Consider the following 22807-nt stretch of genomic DNA (forward strand, 5'->3'; position numbering starts at 1 on the left):
TACTTAAATTTATGTTCGCCAATTGCCCGATCCACCAGACAAAAGTCCAGTTCACCTAACAAACCCGGCCCAATCAGTTGATTATCAGCCCGAACAGCAATGGGTCAGTTTGGTTCAAAGTGGCTAAAGCCCAGCTAAGGGCCTAACTTCCATTCACATGCCCACGTTAAGCACATCTATCTTTGTTTTGAAGCATGCAAGTTTTTATTATTTTATTTCTTATTTAGTTTATTTTATTTGAAGTTTTCTTAAGCAGCATTTTATTTTTCCCTAAATGTAGTAACGTGGGTGGTTATCATTTTACCACTATTACACTGCAACTGTGAATGGAATGAATAAGTTTTTTTCCAATTAAAATTTTTGAGTTCTCTAATTTGTTTAGAGAATTTGTCCATTGCTATCCTAGTTTTGGCAGGATTAGGAGGTGATCTTTGGATACCGATTTGAGCTCGGGTGATGAATATGTATCGTGATAGTTTGAATTGGAATTGCCTAGCGAAAGCTTTTCGAGTGGTGTGACTGTATCGCGAAGGGATCTTTGCTGAGTTTGTCTTTATCGGGTTAAATTGATCCTATCTATACGACTCTGCCTACCAATTTATATTTGTACTAAACGGGCTCGTATATGAAAATTGCATAGACGCTTGTACATATTCCTTTAAATGTGATACATAAGGCGATCATATAACCATATTCTCTCTCCCGCTATATATTATCAGCGTTAATTATAACCACCATGTAACCAGTTTACGCGGTTTCCACACTTCTATATTTGAAATTTGGTTATGTATTGAGGTATATATTCTGTTCTCTTTCTTATTTTGGAAAGTTGAGTTGAAATGGCAAACCTTTCATTGATTCTGTGGACACATATTTAATAGTAAGTAAAGGAAAACTTTACTGGTAACAAACGATCGGATCTTTGCTTTGGTTTGGTGGTATATTATGCTATAATAACGGGTCTAAATAATGATGAAAGATTACCAAATTACCCCTTGCCTCTTTTAGTAAGCAATGTCTGCAACGACAAACGATATCCAGATATTTATCATGTATTTTAACTTAAAAAAAGACCAAGTAGGCCATGCCAACAGTGACAAATATACGAAAAATATAGAGAATCATTGGAGGGCATAAGTGTCCTTTTAACGGATGCCATCATTGACTTGTAAATATTGCATAAATCGTCATTAGCTATAAACTAATGAGGCACTAATCCAACTCATAGGAGCGGGTAAGAACATTAATAGTTTATAGTCGACATTTTTATATCTTATTAGTTGTCTTTAATGAGGGTTTTAGTTAATTTAAAACAACTCAACTAATAATTATACCTTTTAGCAGATTAATATATAATAAATGTTTAAATATGTTTTAATTGGAAAAAAGACAAATAAAATTTCATTATAATTAATTATAATAACTTATGTTAAATTACATCACAAAAAAATTGTAGCATTATAATTAATTATAACTTATATTAAATTACATCACAAAAAGGGGTGTAGCTCTTCAGTATTAGTTCTTTTAAGTTCCAAATTAACCATATACGTTATAAATAATATACATTTTTAACCCAATAGTTTTATTTTTCTTTTATAACTTTCTTTTTTTAGTTATTAAAAAAAAACTGAATACGCGATCTTTTTTTTTGAAAACGGCTCAACACCACGTAACCACTGAAAAAACACCAAGTTAATCCGAGGGTTAACTTGTGGTTTGTGTCTCGTCCAAATAAGGTTAATCTTCTTTGCTCCTCGTTTGATTACTACAAAGATCCTACAAAACAACCACAACACCGTGAAGCTCGTTACAAGGAGAAGAATAGGGGAGGTTCTCCTTGTAACCACCATCCGGCGTGAGAATAAGAACTTGTTTTGAGGATAAAAGTGTGTGTAATAAGTGAGAGAGTAAGAGAGTGATCCTTAAACCTCGAGATGAAGTTCTCTATCTATAACCGAAGAGAGGCGTGAAGGAGATGGACTGATGGACCTTGTGCCTGCTGTCGACAACAAGGAATATCCTCTTTGCCTCCTCGAGTATGACCATTAGTGTTTACAGGCGAAAGAGGAGTTGGCGATTTGATGGAGATCGTGGAGCAGGGGCCAGCGCACGATAATTGGTGACACGTAGGTGTCCTTGTGTACTTCTTGTCTCCTGCACATGCTCATCGTGCAGCATTGCTGAACACAGACTGTTGTGCGACCATTGGCTATCTGCTCTGACATTCGTACCAGTTGTACTATCTTAGGTCGTCCAGCTGGCGCAGAAAACATTTTAAAAAAAATACTACTTAACGCTTTTTTTTTGTTTTTTTATAAAAATGTTCAAATATATGTATGTTACATTCCATATTTTTTTTTAGAAAAAAATAAAAATGTTATATAGGGTTTTTACAAGGGGTTCTTGAGTTTTTTCAACTCAAGTGGGTTTTTATTTTATTCTCCCCCTATATATATGAGGGTTCATTGGAGGACACTAAAAAAAGAGGGGAATCAGGGAACACTTTTAAAAATTTAACTTAACATGTTAAAAAATATTTGTTTTCTAAATTTTTTTCGGCGCTTTTCCTTATAAATACATGTAGAAACATTTTTAATAAAAAAATCAAAAACTAAAAAATATAAAAAAATGTTTAAAAAACAGTTAAAAAATACATCTTATAAAATTAACTTAACATGTTAAAAATCAATTTTTAAATTTTTTTTTCAGGGCTTTTCCATATAAAAATAGGTAGAAACTGTTCCAATAAAATCATTTTTGTAAAAAAAACTTAAGCCTTTTTACTGTTTTTTTATATATTTTTAGTTCTTGATTTTTTTATTAAAAGTGCTTCTACAAGCATTTATAAGAAAAAAACGCCGAAAATAAATTTAAAAAAATTGATTTTTAACATGTTAAATTTTTAAGAATATTCCCCGGTTCCTCATTTTGTAGTGTTCCACAATGAACCTCACACTATATATATATATATATATATATATATATATATATATATATATATATATAGGGTAGGGATCCTAAGAGAAGTCCACCCTATTTGAGAAACTTGAGAAGCATTCTGGACCACACATTTTTCTAAGCTTTTCGTAATATACACATATGTGTAGTTTAAAATTGATTATATACATATGTGTATAATTGAAGATTTGACAATATACATATATGTATATAGTCAATTTTAAACTATACATATGTGTATATTACGAAAAGGTTAGGGAAAATGTGTGGTCCAGAATGCTTCTCAAGTTTCTCAATTAGACTAGTGCTTCTCACATGATCCTAATCCTATATATATATATATATATATATATATATGGTTGGGTTCATGTGAAAACTAGCTTTAAGGAGAGAACTTAAGAACTACTGTGTGTTAGGATCGGAGGCTGTCATGATTGTGTTTGTTTGTATAATTTGAACCAATTAACAGAAATGAACAGAGTTTAAGTGCAACGGAAATGAACAACAAACTTTGTAAACACAATCAAAAGAGAAAATAGATTTGATAAACACTTTCTTTACTTCAAGCTGAATGATTACAATTAAGTCAAAAAATTACAAAGCATGCTTACAAAACTAAGCTCCCCCTCAGCCTGATACTCCAAGGTTGGTTGCACAAGATGAAAGGATTGAATTGAGGAGAAGGACTCACCCAAAACGATCAAATGTAACAGTACAGAGTACTGCTCCATTTATAGGCAATCCAAACCACTGAGGCATCTCAGCTGACATCACCATGAAAGTGACATCTAACAGACTAACAAACTCTATCTACTGTTCTACAACTACTGACCATACAGACAATGATTACATTCTAAACACTGATGTATACACACTGACTCTTCATTCCACTGATGTAGTCAACCACTGTTGTTTGAGCAACAGTGCTTTCTTCAAAGGGTGATCAGGCCTTGAATGGGCAATACTTTATCTCTTCAGCAGTACTTGGATTCCATCAGTAGATTGAGCTTCAGCCTTTAAACTTCATCAGTGCTTTGGCTTAACAATAGTTTACAGGATCAGCAGTTGTTGATAAAGGCAGTACTTGGAGCATATCAGATGTTGGATTCACTTGTCAAGGGGAAAACTTAATGTAAACAGCTGCTTATTGATTTAATCCACTGTAGTGATCCAGTTTTGGCTTTCATTATCTGTTCTTTTGGTAGGGTTCAATCCCAACAATCTCCCCCTGGAACAGATAATGCCAAAACCCTTCATTATTCTGGATTTTTATTTCTCATCAGAAGTTCCCTAGCTTGTCTTTTAAATTCTTCTTCAAAGTCTTTGGAACTTGAGTCATCCTCATCCCTGCATAGTGGAAGTTCAAGGAGATCCTGCAAATCTTCAACACCAAGACCTAGTGCTTCTTTCCTTGATATGTACTTCACTTCACCATTGGATCTGACCAGGGTCAATACATGGGTCTTTTGATCAGACATCCACTTTAGTATTTTTGATCTTAATGGGTTTCTTGGGAGATATTTATTTCCTGATGAGTTTGGTGATATTGGTCTTGTGAAAAGTTGTAAGCTATCAGACATTTGTTTGAAGGCCATTTCAATGACATCATTTGCTGCAGCTATGTCTTCTGCAGTCTCTTTTTCAATCTGCCCTTGTCTCTTTTGTTGATCTGGCTCAATGTCTGATATTTCTGCTGAGTCATTTGGTGATGTAGGTTTGGTTAATACCTTTTTGGCAAGGTCTTGAAGCTTTGCTAATCTGTCTTCTTTTAGATGCATTTTCTTGATGGCTTCTGTGAAGTACTAGGCTTCCTTTTCTTTCACTTCTTCACTGGTCAACAATTTCCCTTTTTCTTGGTTTGTCACAAGGATAGGATTATCTACTGATGTGACCAGTGATTGAAGAGCATTTATCTGTTGTTCCAGCTTTTTGTACCCGGGCTTGATTGGAGTGGCTGAGACTGTTATCCTCCTTTTCTTAAGCCTTTCATAAGCCTCCTCAGTGTACTGCTTTGTCTATTTTGCTATGGCTGTGGCAGAGTCCACTTTTGCATCCACCAGTTCTTGCTTCTTTCTTTTATATTCAAATGTGAGGTCAGCGATGAGCTTTTTGTATTTGTTCCAATTTGGAGCTGTCCTCTTCTTTCTTGGATCATTTTTAGTTCTTTCAATCCTGTTTGCCTCATGCTTTAAAGCAACTATTGGGCATTCTTCAAATTGATTTTCTTCAGCAGGGTAGAATTTTTCTTTCATGATATATGCAAGATATTCTTTTCTCATTTTATTTCATTGATCTGCTTTTTCTTTGCTTAGATCTTGTGCATAATCTTCCATCTGCTTAACTTTTGTGAGCAAGAATTCCAATTTTTCAGAAATGGCTTCGTCACTTTGACCTCCATATTCAATCTTGGCTCTTATCTTAGCCTGCCTTGCTTTGAGCTTGAGATATTCATCCATATCTTCTGGGACTATGAAGCCTATGAGTGAAGGAAATCTTCTGTTTGAAGGATCATCCTCAGTGTAGAACTATCTCATCTCATTTTTTATAGCTTCTAGTTCCAGTGGATATTTTGCAGCCATAGGATCATGTATGTCCTCATCGTCCGAGATTGGTTTCCTTTTTCTGGTGTAAAGCTTTATGGATGAAGGGAATTTTGGTTGTGATGTAGGAATGGAGAGAGCAGTGGTAGATGGTTGACTAACAGATGTTGAAATAACTGGTGTTTCAACCATTGTTGTCATTACAACAGATGTTGTAACATCTGTTGTCTTCTGCTTTATGGCAGGTGGTAATGATGGTGATGGTAGAGCAGTGGTTTTGATTTTGGTGGCAGTGGTTTGAGATTGACTGATAGTTGTTAAAACAACTGGTGTCTCAACCACTGTTGTCATTACACCAGATGTTGTAACATCTGCTGTCTTCTGCTTTTTGGCAGGAGGAGATGATGGGGTGGCTGTTTTCGGTGGTGAATTTGGTTTTGGTGATGGTGATGTGATCACAGATGATGATGGTGGTAGGGCAGTGGTTGTGGTGGTGTGTGGTGAGGTGGTGTGTGTTGATACATCAGCTTTGGTTTGGCTATCCTTTTCAGGTTCAATGTAGATACCATCTTCAATTCCCTTTTTCTTCCACTTGATCTTCTCCCCCTTTTTGGAATTATCTGGAAATGGTTCATTCATGAAAAGGACAGTGGTGTCACACCCCCTGTTGACCTGAACTCATGCGACCATGACTGACTCGGGTTGAAACCCGAGACCAAAACTCTAACCGGTTCAATAGCACCACCACTATTGCTACCTACACTTGAACATCATCATCCTCATTCTCGTTGATTTTTACCGGAATAATAATAAAAAAAATCAGATAAACGTTCCTGTCAAAACACCCGAATCTTGAAATAGTTAACAGAAAAGTGGGATTTGGGAGGGTTTACCGTAAGATTTTGTCGGAAATAAGTGCCACCGCCGCCACCACCGTGAACGGCTGACCCGCTGTCAGCCGTCCGCCGCTCCGATCCATTAACATCACCATCACCTTCGTCAATCCCCAGCACTGTCATCGGTTTAATCATCATCGTCATCTTCAACGGAAACAACGGCCGCCGCCGCCGCCTGTGACGACGCTACCACTTTCGTCGCCGGTCAGACACGAACGGGTGAGGGGTTACAGGTGTGTGTTTGTCGCTGGAGAACATGGCCACAACAGTGGCCGGTATACGACCGGCACCGGTGACCGGGTTTCGTTTAGATCGGAGAGGAAGGAGGAGGTTTGTGGTTGTGGTTGGGGTTGAGATCACATCGGAACAAGAACAACCGGCACCAGCCGGCACCTCCGGCTCCGTCGCCGGAGTAGGTGTTGCGCGAGAGAGAGGGGAACAGATGGGGTGTCGACTGGGAACAATAGGGTATTAGGGTTTTTCTTCACAAATGGGAGTGAAGGTGAGGAGTGTACAGAAAGGTTGTGTCTGGGATTTCAAAAAAAAAAAAAATGAAGGTAAGGATAAGGTTATGTGCCTTTATTGTAAAGATATGGGTATGGCCTATGTATTAACATTACTTGCACGCATGAATAACATGTTGGCTTTTTGTCATGTCTTTCTTTTCTTTTACTACATCTGATTAGTAGTTGAATGAAGAAAATGGCTAGAGATTTGTTGACCAACTCTTACAAAGCTTGACAAGAACTAATATAATAATGATATACAAATAAAAAAAATGAGGATTAACATGTGGTGAAAAGTGGCTGTTAAAGCCTAGCCAACGAATTTTTCTTGATAAATCATTATTTAAGTAAAGTGGATATAATAAAATAATTCAATGGCAAATAATGTTGAGTTTGGTCTTGCTTTTGTTCTTTAATCCCATCGATGGTAGTAACAAATTAAGAAAAGTGATATGAGATGATGGATGAAATAAAATATTGTATCTGATTCTTGAATGTTATTTATTAATAACTAGAAATTTGATATATAAACCTGTTTAAAATAAAGATTCATGAAGTTTCAATAAAAAGTCTAAATGAAATTTAGGCATAAAATCTAGACTTAATAGAATCACAATACATGAAATTTATAGTTGTGCATATCCTTATGTTTAAGTTATTCGTATAAAATTTGTATTTGTCGGCGTTGTCAGTATTTGTACGGTGTCAGTTCATTACCGTCTGATTTCCAGCAGTATCTCCGCAGTTCGCCATACGCGAACTGTAAAGTCGAATAGGCGTTCCTAAGATTACTAAGGGCCTAATTAAGATTATTTATGTCTTAAACGTTGTTCATTATCGTCCTAAACATTTGTTAATCACGTAATTAAGAGGCGTTAATTACCGGTTGTCACATTCTCCCCCTGTTACAGAAATTTCGTCCTCGAAATTTAGACTATGTTATCTCCTCAGAATTGTGTTGTTCGCAGGTAAGTCCGAATAATAACAAAGTGAATGACCGCGTAATCGAATCAAGACTTATTCGAGTTATATGAATTTAAAGAAATTTTGCATCAATAAGAACCCAACGGTTCAACTGAGTTTGTTCCCGAAATCGATGTCAAGTGAAAGAAGCATAGTGATACTATCACCAATGTCTCTAAGTTTACGAGGATTCAACAAAAGAGGAATTTCGACCAATAGAATTCCAAATGAACGTTCACAATATGCAAGAAAATTTTTGAAACAATAGAATTCACTACCAACAGAAACTTGCGTTGGTTGTTGTATGATTGAAACCTTAATCAACAAGCTCAAATAGATAGAATTATGAAATGATTTGTCAACTGTCGAACCAATAAATGAATAAGATTAAATCAACGTGTTGACATTGTTGAGTTGCAAGGATACACCGAAATGAAATACAACCGAAACTGGTGTATCATCGTCTTAATACAGAGTTGCATTAAGACTACTTAAATGGTGTGTCAAACGAAAAGCATATATAGTTTCGCATGAGACGGCCGATCGTGATTAGCACAAGCTACAAGTTTATACCGATACCACAAGGTGTCGTAGTGATTGAAATATTTCAATAACAACGGTGATCAAACAAGTTCACCGTGGTTGAATTCAACTGAAGGTTCAACGAAGTAAATCTGAATGTTTGTTTCAAACAAATCCCATAGGATTTTCAATTGAAAATGAAACGAATAAATAATGATTTTTGATCGAAGATGAAGGAGCAATAAATATCGCAAAACGTTCGATCGATGATGAATGAACCGTTAAGAGGTACACCGGAATATGTCATAAATTTGTGTACCATTATCTTAACACACGATTATGTTAAGATTTCTTTAATATGATAAACCAATAAAGCGGATTTAATATCAATAAACAAATAAATAAATAATTAAATCCGTACATAATGTGAGCAACGAGATTAGCGCAAGCTTCAAACTTGTGAAAGATGCCACCCCAAGGTGATCGTGATCAAAGAAACAATTCAATGAAGTCGAAGACCAAACAAGCCGATTATGGTTCAAGACAAATGAAGTGCTTGTTGGGATTATTTCGAATATGATGGTCTCAAACCACCATATGGAATTTTGAATCGAATATATGTTACGAGCAAGTTCAATCAATTGAACTTGGTTTAAGCACATTCCAACAACGAATGCAAGTATCAACATGAAAGTTTCGACATGGTTACAACCAAAACCATGTATGTAACTCGAAAAGGAAAGGAGTTTCAACGAGTTCGTTGAACCGATATCAAAAAGTCAACGTTTTGCAATAATACGGTTATCCAAATCATAATGTAAAATTCGACATAGCGAAACAATATTGAACGTTGATAAAGCAACAATTTCGAGCGAAGCCACATGCGTACGAATAACACATGTGCAACATATGAATTTGTCAAGAATGAAGCAATTAAGTGCTCGTTATCATGAAAGAAAATCTTTGTGGTGCAACGATCATTAGGGGGGAGTAGAAATGCAAAAATCTACTCATTATATGCAAGAAGTCGAAATTTCAACAAAAGAAATTTAAGGACTTTACCTGGAAGTTCACGTGGTGATTGGTTGTTATGTGACATTACCATAGAATGTTGGACATAGCATAATCGCCATGAATGAAGTAGGGGGAATGTGAAGACATGTGACTTCTTTTGCAGCGCCAGCAACTGTGAGTCTCTTTAGACTAAGCATCGACTGTTGTGAAATCTTGCTGTAACGTACCTCAGCGTGACTCATGTCATTTGCAGGATTACGTGGCAAAGTGCTGTATTGCAGTCGGTAGTTCTCCCACTGATGGGGTTAGCATTATTGTGGTCGTGACCATTTGTGTTTTCCTCCAAGGGCTTGCTTCAAAAGTCGTGTGTGATGTACTTCGACGTCCGCTGACGTATAGTTTAAGTTTCACGTGTATTTATACACTAGCGTTTCGTTCCACGTAGATTACCTGTCCGATAAGTAAGATAGCATAGACGACATAATATAATGGCGCTTGCCCGAGTTGTTAGTTACGGTTTCTAAGGGATGACCTTTAATGAGTTTCGACACAAGCTTTACAAAGGTCCTATATGCGTTTTATCAAAACCCTCCAGGTTTTGCTTACTGTATGTAATCGTTTCGTGTATCGCGATATTGTGTATGCTTAAAATCAAAACAGTTGACTCATTGTTCTTGGTAACGGTTGGAACCCATATTCGAGTCTTAGGCGTTCTGTATGTGTTCAAGTCTTAATAATCTAAGTCACCAAAGGAAAGTGAGGTTAAAGCCTAGGTGTCCCTACAGAAACCTAATTCGTTGAAACCTATGGCTCTGATACCAATCTGTCACACCCCCTGTTGACCTGAACTCATGCGACCATGACTGACTCGGGTTGAAACCCGAGACCAAAACTCTAACCGGTTCAATAGCACCACCACTATTGCTACCTACACTTGAACATCATCATCCTCATTCTCGTTGATTTTTACCGGAATAATAATAAAAAAAATCAGATAAACGTTCCTGTCAAAACACCCGAATCTTGAAATAGTTAACAGAAAAGTGGGATTTGGGAGGGTTTACCGTAAGATTTTGTCGGAAATAAGTGCCACCGCCGCCACCACCGTGAACGGCTGACCCGCTGTCAGCCGTCCGCCGCTCCGATCCATTAACATCACCATCACCTTCGTCAATCCCCAGCACTGTCATCGGTTTAATCATCATCGTCATCTTCAACGGAAACAACGGCCGCCGCCGCCGCCTGTGACGGCGCTACCACTTTCGTCGCCGGTCAGACACGAACGGGTGAGGGGTTACAGGTGTGTGTTTGTCGCTGGAGAACATGGCCACAACAGTGGCCGGTATACGACCGGCACCGGTGACCGGGTTTCGTTTAGATCGGAGAGGAAGGAGGAGGTTTGTGGTTGTGGTTGGGGTTGAGATCACATCGGAACAAGAACAACCGGCACCAGCCGGCACCTCCGGCTCCGTCGCCGGAGTAGGTGTTGCGCGAGAGAGAGGGGAACAGATGGGGTGTCGACTGGGAACAATAGGGTATTAGGGTTTTTCTTCACAAATGGGAGTGAAGGTGAGGAGTGTACAGAAAGGTTGTGTCTGGGATTTCAAAAAAAAAAAAAAAATGAAGGTAAGGATAAGGTTATGTGCCTTTATTGTAAAGATATGGGTATGGCCTATGTATTAACATTACTTGCACGCATGAATAACATGTTGGCTTTTTGTCATGTCTTTCTTTTCTTTTACTACATCTGATTAGTAGTTGAATGAAGAAAATGGCTAGAGATTTGTTGACCAACTCTTACAAAGCTTGACAAGAACTAATATAATAATGATATACAAATAAAAAAATGAGGATTAACATGTGGTGAAAAGTGGCTGTTAAAGCCTAGCCAACGAATTTTTCTTGATAAATCATTATTTAAGTAAAGTGGATATAATAAAATAATTCAATGGCAAATAATGTTGAGTTTGGTCTTGCTTTTGTTCTTTAATCCCATCGATGGTAGTAACAAATTAAGAAAAGTGATATGAGATGATGGATGAAATAAAATATTGTATCTGATTCTTGAATGTTATTTATTAATAACTAGAAATTTGATATATAAACCTGTTTAAAATAAAGATTCATGAAGTTTCAATAAAAAGTCTAAATGAAATTTAGGCATAAAATCTAGACTTAATAGAATCACAATACATGAAATTTATAGTTGTGCATATCCTTATGTTTAAGTTATTCGTATAAAATTTGTATTTGTCGGCGTTGTCAGTATTTGTACGGTGTCAGTTCATTACCGTCTGATTTCCAGCAGTATCTCCGCAGTTCGCCATACGCGAACTGTAAAGTCGAATAGGCGTTCCTAAGATTACTAAGGGCCTAATTATGATTATTTATGTCTTAAACGTTGTTCATTATCGTCCTAAACATTTGTTAATCACGTAATTAAGAGGCGTTAATTACCGGTTGTCACAAGTGGGAGGAACTTTTCCAGTGGTACTTTGAATGTGAGTCCTGATAGCTTTGATGTCTGACTGAGTATCTTTAAACCTTGATTCCACCATGTTTGTCAGCATTTGTACATGTATTGCATGCTGCTGATCAGCCACCTGTGTTTTTGTTTTTCCAGCAATGGTTGGAATACATTCCATAGCTCATTTGCAGCAGGTGCAGGTTGTGCAGGTGCTTGAGCTGGAACAGCCATGGACTGTGCTTTCTGAGCTTTTAACAGCTGTTGCACCATATCCTTTATTTCAGCAACTGAGTTTTCAAGGTTTTTAACTCTGCCCGTCAATTCCTGATATTTTGAGTCATCACCCAAGTTAATGGGATCATCTGAATCCCCACCAGCAGTGGTTGTACCAATGTGTGACTTAGGAACTGAATCCCAAAAGTCATTCATTGATGCCCCTTGTTCTTGGTACTGGGGACTTCTTTCTTCAGCACTTGACAACCTTTTGAGGTTACCAGTGGGCATCACAAACTCACTGGTGGTTCTCAGTGGTGCTATTGAAGAAATTGCCTTCAAGGGAGTCTTATGATTGTAACCAATGTCCAAATGTAAACCAGTAGGTTCAACATTTGTAGTGGCTGCTCCACTTGAACTACTGACAGGGGTTACTTGTAACTCCTGCAGTGTAACCTCCTCAGTTGTTGCTGGGATAACAGAGGTATAGACATCAGACCCAGTCACTTGTGAGAGTATACTCTCAGTGATAGGTGATTGAGAGGAACTGGTTTGTGTCTGAGCTATATTAACTGCATGCAACAAAGGTAGCATGGATTGTGGTAATGTGAGGGGTGAAGATACTGGTGTTGAAAGAGACATGTCCTTGGGATCAGGACTGAGGAAGATGGATCCTAGTGGGTCCAGAGCTTCATAATGTGGGGTCCCTGTGTTTACAACCTGATCCTTTTGTGAGGATGCAGGAGGAGTTTGAGGCAAGGGTGGAGATCTTTCTTCCATCTGCTGTGAGGACGTAGCAGCAGTGGTTATTGGTGACATTTGTGTTGTCACTTGCAGTGGCCCTGGGATCTCATCTTCCAGAGGTGCCTTTGTTTTAGGTTTAGGGGGCTTTCTGGATGTTTTCTTTTTGGTCTTTTTGGTAGTGGCAGGTGTGGGTTTCAGAGCAGTGGGTGTGCTGCTATGATCACCTGGAGCAGTGGGCTCAGCAGCCGATACCTGAGGAGCAGTGTCATCTGCTAAATTCTGCTCAGGCACCTCTGCTTTTGTTTTTGAAGGTGTCAACATTCTTGAGAATGTCTCAGGTGTTAAACCATTTATTTGAAAATAGGTACCTTGTTTGAGAAAATCTGCATTTTCTTTTTCAAATTTTTGTTCAAAATAGTAGCTTAGAAACCTTGGAAAAAGCAGAAATGCTTTGCTATCAACATTTTTCACCAAATCATCAAAGATCTCATGGGAATAATTAAAATTTTCATTATTTAAAATAGCATATCCCATGCATTGGATCTTTGATGGTATTTTGTTAAAAGCAGTTGTTTTATTAGAAACACACATCAAAAGGGTGTGGAATAAAAACCTAGGTGCAGAAGGGAAATAACCTTTTTGTAAGGTATCTCTTTTTGGTTGTTCTGCATATCCCCTATTCAAGAAATCATTTTTCAACTCGGTTTTAGAAAAAGAAGTTTTACCTTTCTGATCATCGAGTTTAAAGACTTCTGAAATGGATTGTGGAGAGATTTGAATCGTTTTACCCTGTATGGAGGAGTTGATGGCTGTAACAATGTCTCCTTGTTTTTCAAGGGTAGCATTTTTTCAGAACTCTCTCTGGGTTTGTTGGTAAATGGGAGCATCTGGTGTTAACAAAGTTTTGTACTTTGATGCAGATAAGGTGTCGATGATGGAGTCGAAAGTGTTGGTGGTAGTGGGTTTTGTGAGTATACCCAAATAATTGTGAGGGGCTTTGTATGGTATTTCGATGGGTTCAGCGGCCATTTGAGTGGCGTCTTTGGAAGCAGATGAAGAAGATGATTTTGATTTTAATTTCGATTTTGATTTCATCATTTTGATGAAGAAGATCGAAGAAAGATTTTGGAATGAAGAGTGGGAAACTGCTTTGAGAAGAGAATTTTTGGAATTCAATTCGACAGTGAAACCCTGTTTGGGGTTTTGATCAGGGTTTTATTTAGGGAAAAAGTGAATGATGATGTGGCAACGGTTACAACAATCTGAGGGCTAAAAACTGAACACGTGCCAACCCCTGATGAAAGATTAAATAATGGAGGACAGTTGCTTTGAGAGCCACTGATGGATCAAATATCAGTAGTTACAATGGTAATAAATGAAACAGTTGGTGATTTTTACTATCAGTGGATAGCACATCAGTGGATAGAACACTGATTTTGTACAACAATGCTTATCAAGAAATTGAAAGAGCAGGGGTTGACTTTCAGCAATGGACAGACTATAGAAAGCAGATGTTTGAGGCACAACAGTAGTTAAGGGAAAGACAGTGGTAGAAAAATGAAAGATCATTAGCTCAGCAACTGGTAGTGCAACAGTGTTTGAACTTTTGACAGTTAAAATTTGAGCATCTGCTTGTTTAGATGTGGTAATTGATTTTGTCTTGTGTAAACACAATATCATGTCCAACACCTGTCAATCTGCAGAAATGCTATACTTAACAAATTACATTTTAGATGCAACTTATCAAGTTTAATTTGTCAGCAGTTTTTCAGGGATTTATGTTCTAGGTTTTTCCACATGTTTTCTACAAAATTTGAAACTTTTATAAATTCCTGACAGTGGATTAGTATCCCTGATGATGAAACTCTTTTTACTAAGGCTACTCATTTTATGTCTAATTATTTGAATTAGAACATGAGTATCTCAGTAGTTTAAAGTTAGTTAGCAATCAATTTTGATCAGTGATAAGGCAAACTTGAGGTTGATATGACCTTGGCACCAATACCTTACTTTTGATCAGTTTTTAAGGATAATATCACTCAAAAAAATAGAGATTCTATATCCTGACAGGAGATTGATATTTTTACTACCAAAAAATAAGTAAAAATACAAAATATATTATTAAAAAAAATAACATATCCTGTTTTATTGTGAAAAACCTTTTTCAAAAATAATTAAAGGTTATTCTGAAAACAACATCAAAAGGAGTTCGGGTATATTTTCCAATTAAAACACATAGTCATATCAGTCTCAAGTTTTAGGAAAATGGTCAATGATTTGAAATGATTATTTTGTGTGACCATTTCCTTGTTAATTGATTGAAAGAAAAGGAGACATGTGAGGAAATTTGTCTAGTCCTCTTATCAGTTTCATCATTGGTGATACCATTTTTACCTGAACTTCCTTGAACATGTGAATGCACAAAATTGCTTGATGACCACTGTTTACCCAACTTTGGACTCTTAAGTGTTTTATATTTATACTCCTTTCTTTTCACTTCAAAAGTTTTGAGATAAACACACTTTTGAGTTTTGTTGAATTTCTTCTTCCCTTTTTATCCTTCCCATTTATAAGTACAAAAATACTTACTGGGAGATTTTATTGAGGAAATATCCAGACCAAAATCATTTTACAGCAATGTTTGGAGAACTTGGACATTTTGCATAAGCTTATGTCAACTCTTACATCACATATGATTTAGTCTGTTTTTCATATGATTTTCTCAATGTGTTCTTAACAGAATTGATTTGATCCTTTTTAACAGGACTCTCAACCTATTTTTCAACACATAAGATGTAATAACTAAAGTCTTAATTTCCCTCCTTTTATGTTAAAAAAACACTATTGTTTTTATGAACTAGGTCTTTTGTTGACAGGAAGTTCATACCTTAGTATTAAACATGATGGAAACAGCACAAACTTCATATTAACAGTTGAAATCAATTTTGTAAAGGAAATGATTATACCATAGTTATCAGATATTTTCAGATCTGAGCACTATAGGTGTTTTATGCATGATATCACTCATTATGTGAAGTTTGTGTGTCTTATGACATCTTGGTTGTTTTACAGAGTATCTGAATAATCATTTTGAACATGATTTCTCGTTACTCTGTTTTCCAACTAAATACAGTTAACCTTAGTATCAATGAATTTTGAGCTGAACTGTTACGTCAAATTGATTGTTAGATCTAATTTGAGTGTCCGGGCTCTGATACCAATTGTTAGGATCGGAGGCTGTCATGATTGTGTTTGTTTGTATAATTTGATCAAATTAACAGAGTTTAAGTGCAGCGGAAATGAACAACAAACTTTGTAAACACAATCAAAAGAGAAAATAGATTTGAAAAACACTTGCTTTACTTCAAGCTGAATGATTACAATTAAGTCAAAAGATTACAAAGCATGCTTACAAAACTAAGCTCTCCCTCAGCCTGATACTCCAAGGTTGGTTGCACAAGATGAAAGGATTGAATTGAGGAGAAAGACTCACCCAAAACGATCAAATGTAACAGTATAGAGTACTGCTCCATTTATAGGCAATCCAAACCACTGAGGCATCTCAGCTGACATCACCATGAAAGTGACATCTAACAGACTAACAAACTCTATCTACTGTTCTACAACTACTGACCATACAAACACTGATTACATTCTAAACACTAATGTATAAACACTGACTCTTCATTCCACTGATGTAGTCAACCACTATTGTTTGAGCAACAGTGATTTCTTCAAAGGGTGATCAGGCCTTGAATGGGCAGTGCTTTATCTCTTCAGCAGTACTTGGATTCCATAAGTAGATTGAGCTTCAGCCTTTAAACTTCATCAGTGCTTTGGCTTAACAGTAGTTTACAGGATCAACAGCTGTTGATAAGGGCAGTACTTGGAGCATATCAGATGTTGGATTCACTTGTCAAGGGGAAAGCTTAATGTAAACAGCTGCTTATTGATTTAATCCACTGTAGTGATCCGGTTTTGGCTTTCATTATCTGTTCCTCTGGTAGGGTTCAATCCCAACACTGTGAACACAAACAAAATAAACTAAAAACAAACAATGACCCCCCCACCAAAACCTAAACCACCCACCCCAAAACCCTAAACCCCCCACCCTTCAAAAACCTAAACCCCTACCCCAAAACCCTAAACCCCCCACCCTTCAAAAACCTAAACCCCCACCCCAAAACCCTAAACCCCCCACCCTTCAAAAACCTAAACCCCCACCCACCCCACCCCCACTCAAGCTGAATGATAAAAACTAAACACTAAAGTTAATAAAAACTAAATACTAAAAATAATTAGCTTTTACATTGAAATTGCGGCTTTTTATTAATAAAAATTTTTAAAAAATTATTAATAAAAAGTTGCGATTTTAATGGAAAGTTTTTTTAATTGTGTGTTTTTAAAGTTTTTTAAGGCAATTTTGGTTGTGTTCACACTAGTTCTCGTGATTCTCTCCATAAATACTAGTTCCTAATGGGATATATATATACACATATACGAACACTCTATTTAGATTTGCTTTTGTGGCTGCATGCTACCAGAGCTACATGTACACCACCACAACAAAACTCTCCAGTGTGACTAGCCACGCTAGAAGCTTCTTTTACCCATTCGACTTGCATGTGTTAAGCATAATAACTACTGAAGCAAAGGAGAGCTCAAAGAAAAGGTAAGGCTCTTACATTTCTTATGAATAATAACTACTGAAGCAAAGGAGAGCTCAAAGAAAAGGTAAGGCTCTTACATTTCTTATGAAATTTAGGAAGAGCTTCTATTCCATCAACATAAGTTATTCTAGCAACAACTCTTACTGTATCGTCAATCCTCCCTGCGGTGCGTCATTCCTTGAATTAGTTAATCATGCGATACTTGTTGAAGACAAAGAACCAAATGCACTTCGACCCTGTCGTAATTCTCAATCATTTCGTGAACCGGGCGTGGTTGAACCATCTACCATTGGGGGAGCTCATACACAGGGAAGAAACTTAGATAAAGAACACGTTTCGCTTTTTTTGTCGAAAACTCGACCAACGAGAAAAAGTTTTTGGCCAAAGACAAAAAGTCGACCCACTTCATTCGCTGGTTAAATCATCCTCGCTCCACGTGAACAACAAAAACCACCATCTTACTATTTCCTTTCTTCGGTGCTACCGATTTTCTTTCCAAGGGACGGGGTTGGGGTGTATAAGAGTATTTTTAGTATGCCCGGGAAAAATTCCTACGAAAATTCAGGAAAAAATGTTGGAATCTCATGGCTAAGGATATGGTAATGGAACTAATAGAGAAATTCTTAGACCTAGGTGGGATAGGAGATAACTAGAGAGGTTAAAGGTTAGACAATTATCATAACCATAACATCATTATTTTCGTCCCCCTATACTCCTCTCTCTCCATCCGAATTCCAACCCTTGAATTCGGTTTCACCATCATCGTTTTACACCCTAAGGAGAAACCAGATCAAGCTGACAATCATGTCAAACTCAATGGTTGTTTCTCTGACTGGATTCTCTGTTGGCCTGTCTACGGTTACATGTATTTCTATATGTTTTCCATTATATTTATACAGAACTGATCAACATGTGGTACCAGAGTTTATCTAATACTCATGACAAATTATTACTTGGCTAAGTGGAGAATGCAAGATTAAATATAATTATTGTGTTATATTTAATTGTGTAGCCATTATAATCGTTTTATTATATAGATCAAAATATGATACATATTATATAATTAGTTGGTAAATGTTGATGGACCATATTACCCTTATTAACTAATTAGGTTTACTTTTGGGTGTATATATAAGGAGATAACTAGAGAGGTTAAAGGTTAGACAATTATCATAACCATAACATCATTATTTTCGTCCCCCTCTGCTCCTCTCTCTCCATCCGAATTCCAACCCTTGAATTCGATTTCACCATCATCATCATCTTACACCCTAAGGAGGAACCAGATCAAGCTGACAATCATGTGAAACTCAATGACTGCTTCTCTGACTGGATTCTCTGCGGTTATAGGTATTTCTATATATTTTCCATTATGTTTATACAAAACTGATCAACATCTTCGTTGCAATACATGATAGGGAAATACTAGTTAAATTTTATAAATAAACATGAGGAACAATAGAGTTATATTGTTTCTGAATATGACCACTGGGTAAGGATAGTGTAAAAAGGGCCTAAAGTGTGAGAAGTGTATTATAACACTATATATAATACTATATAACACCATATAAACACCGTATAACAATATGTAACACCATATAATACCATATAACACTATGTAACACTATATAACATTATATAACGAATATAACACTATACATCTATCCTAGACATGCTATCAGACAACCTATAGTGTTATATTTGTTATATAATGATATATAGGGTTACATAGTGTTATATGGTATTATATGGTGTTACATATTGTTATACGGTGTTTATGTGGTGTTATATAGTATTATATATAGTGTTATAATACACTTCTCACACTTTGAGCACTTTTTACATGATCCTCTACCTATGACTACTTTTAGTTTTTTTTATATAGAATTGGCACACCACGTTCAATGTGGTGCTCTACGTATTTCTATCGTTTCATTTACCTTTATCTCATGTTAATTAATTAATTAATTAATTATTTATACAAAAACGTACATCGATAAACTCTTAGTTCTTATTTAGAAAAGTAAGGCCATACGTAATGGTCAATACCTTCTAAGGAGCATTTTTTGCTACATTAATACTATAACGCCCTTTAAAAAAAGTGTAATGGTTAATCTCACTTAATGCCCCCATTCCATTATATTAGAAATTCCTCCTTTTTATGCCCATATAAAACCTACGGGAGGGTATTGAGGACATTTTTTTTAAAAAGTAAACTTCATTAAACCAACACGCCAAACCTCAAACTGAGGCGGCAACCAACTCTACAAACACCTACATAAATACAAATTTACACCAATTATTCCAAGAAACCCTCAACGATTTCACTCTACTATTTAACCACAAAAAACCAATAGACTTAATCTCGCTAAGAATACCTCCAATGCTAAACGACTTGCTATTGAACTTCGCTTCATTCCTGACTCTCCAAAGGTTCCAACATGCATTATCAAGCCATTTCCCACCCTTATAATCTAATTAATTACTCATGGTCTAAAATGGTAGTTGAATAACTCCAATGTTCAATTTTGCTATTTAGAGTTCTCAATAAATTTTGTTTTTTATTCAAAAGAATTAATAGTCAAGAGCAATATTATATCCTAAAGTGAATTTCCACTTTATTATATGATTTGTTATAACTATAATATTGTAATATAGACAATCGTGATGATGAGCTATAACTTTGATGTCGTTTCTTTTGAATATGTGTTGAGTATGATTACTCAATATATTACAAGAAGTAATTTTAATTTGTTAGTTGATAGTTTTAATTTTTTAAATTTTACAATTTTACACTTCTTATATACACCCATGTAAGTTATTTACATAGATAACAATCAAACAAACTTATTCATACATTAACATATATACATATACTTAAATATATATGGATCTTATAATAATCACTCAAGAGAACTTTCAGAACTCCTATTAAATAAACTTTATAAAAAATCCAGATAATAAATTTAATCTTAACTATAATTTATATATAGGAGATCGCTAAAATGAAAACCATCCTCAGTTGCGAGAACCGCGAGAACTCCCCTACACCAATCAGAGTATGACACATATGCACTATTATAGTCCCTGTGGTTTGGTGAAATTTCACCTTTAGTCCCCAACTTTTCAAAATTACACTCTTAGTTTCTGTGGTTTGACAAGTTGTTACTCGGATAGTCCCCAAAGTGGATGAAGGTTACTCGGATAGTCCCTGTGGTTTGACAAGTTGTTACTCGGATAGTCCTTGTCATTTCATACTCGCTTAACTAGAAAAACTAACCTCCATCCTCTATGGGGACTATCCGAGTAACAACTTATCAAACCACAGGGACTAAGACTGTAATTTTGAAAAGTTGGGGACTAAAGGTGAAATTTCACCAAACCACAGGGACTATCCGTGCATTTTACTCTATTTTAAAACATAAAGGGTAATATAGTAATTTACTCAATATATCAAATCTCCTTAAAGTCTTTTCTCTTTCTCTCTTCATCACAAATCAACATCAATCAGTTTCTCTATCTTTTCTCATAATTTGTTTTTTTTGTCTTATTATATTTATTGTTTTTTAATACCTTTTTGTCTCATTACATTAATTGTTTTTAATTAAAATTCTTTATTATTAAACATAATTTTAAAATCTGATTTTTTTGCAAGATTTTTTTACAAAAAATGTTTTCACGATCCGTTTTTTTACGCCCGTTTTTACACCCCGTTTTTACGCGTGGTTTTTTCATGGGCCGTTTTACGCCCTGTTTTTTGCGTGCCGTTTTTTGCTGGGTTTTTTTACGCCGCGTTTTTACGCGCCTTTTTTACGCCCCGTATTTACGCGCCGTTTTATCACCCGGTTTTTTACGAGCCTTTTTTACGCCCCGTTTTACGCGCCGTTTTTAGGCCTCGTTTTTACTTTCGTAAAAAAATTCGTTCGTAAAAAAAGTCTTTCGTAAGAAAAAACTTTTCGAAAAGAAGTTTTTCGTGAAAAAAAAAATTCGTAAAAAAAAAGTTGTCCGTAAAAAAACACGGCGCGTAAAAAAACGGCGAGTAAAAAACAGAGCGTAAAAAACGGCATGTAAAAAATGGGCGTAAAAAACGACGCGTAAAAACGAGGCGTAAAAAAGGGCGCATAAAAAGACCACGCGTAAAAACGGGGCGTAAAAAAACAGCTCGTAAAAACGTTTTTTTGTAAAATATCTTTAAAAAGATTGTTCTTTTGTAAAAAAAAAATCTGAATTTAAAATGTTTTTTAATAAAAAAAATCTATTTTTAACAAAAGGACAATTAATATAATGAGACAAAAAAGTAATAAAAAACATTAAATACAAATAAGACAAAAAAGCAAATTTACTAAACTAACCTTTTGACATTAAAATATTAAAAACATAATCAGACAAAAAAGATTTAATATAAGTTTTAATTACTTTTAATCTCATCCATCCATCTCCAAGATCCAATGGTTGAAAAGTGGTTCTCACGGTTTTCGCAACTGAAGGTGGTTTTCATTTTAGCGGTCCCCTATATATATATATATATATATATATATATATATATATATATATATATATATATATATATATATAGTAGGAGTTGGGTGGAAAGTCTATTTTTCCTAGAAAGTCTAGGAAGGAATAAGAATTGGACATGTGTCATTGAGAGATTTTAAGTAGAAGGGCTATCATGTAATTTCACATTTTAATTTTATTTTTGGAATGTATCTTCATTAATTAAAATTCCATGATTTTCGGAATTTTTATTATTTTCGAATTCAAATCTAGAACTCAATGTGTTCATTAACTAAAATTCCATGTCACTTTACATCGCATATTCCATTGTTCAGAAGATTACTGGAATTTGTCAGCATGTTCTTGGTGCTGTGTTTTAACAGTTTACAGGGCTAAAGTCAATTTTTTTTATAGATCCCACAATATAAAGATGGTAAAACACAGGGTATGAATCTGATTGCTGTTAAAATACAACTGTATAAATCTGAATGCTAAAACACAAGTGTATGAATCTGCTTGCTGTTAAAACACAACTGTATGAATCTGTTTGCTGTTAAAACACAACTGTATGAATCTGAATGCTAAAACACAGCTGTATGAATCTGCTTGCTGTTAAAACACATCTGTATGAATCTGGATGTTAAAACACATCTGTATGAATCTGCTTGCTGTTAAAACACATCTGTATGAATCTGGATGTTAAAACACATCTGTATGAATCTGCTTGCTGTTAAAACACAACTGTATGAATCTGCTTGCTGTTAAAACACATCTGTATGAATCTGGATGTTAAAACACATCTGTATGAATCTGC

The 22807-nt window shown here is 35.8% G+C and overlaps 1 protein-coding gene across 3 annotated transcripts; it reads right to left on the minus strand.

Moving 5' to 3' along the window:
- Window positions 1–4353: 4353 nt before the first annotated feature.
- Window positions 4354–6936, minus strand: LOC118480330 (putative uncharacterized protein DDB_G0290521). Of its 3 annotated transcripts, none has more exons than XM_035975135.1 (2): window positions 6395–6936; window positions 4354–6258 (listed from the first exon to the last, which is right to left on the minus strand). In XM_035975135.1, the coding sequence occupies exon 2, from the start codon at window positions 6138–6140 to the stop codon at window positions 5487–5489; it is 654 nt and encodes a 217-aa protein (XP_035831028.1). In that variant the 5' UTR covers window positions 6141–6258; window positions 6395–6936; the 3' UTR covers window positions 4354–5486. The 3 variants fall into 3 exon arrangements, with proteins under 3 accessions (XP_035831028.1, XP_035831030.1, XP_035831029.1); XM_035975137.1 differs by having other exon boundaries at window positions 4354–6263; XM_035975136.1 differs by having other exon boundaries at window positions 4354–6285.
- Window positions 6937–22807: the final 15871 nt, after the last annotated feature.

This window comes from Helianthus annuus, chromosome 7 (genome assembly GCF_002127325.2).
Source record: "Helianthus annuus cultivar XRQ/B chromosome 7, HanXRQr2.0-SUNRISE, whole genome shotgun sequence".
In the NCBI taxonomy this organism is placed as follows: domain Eukaryota; kingdom Viridiplantae; phylum Streptophyta; class Magnoliopsida; order Asterales; family Asteraceae; genus Helianthus; species Helianthus annuus.

Excerpts from the sequence above, each read along its gene's own strand:
- LOC118480330 (XM_035975135.1), bottom strand. The coding sequence starts at position 6,140 with ATGAATGAACCATTTCCAGATAATTCCAAAAAGGGGGAGAAGATCAAG.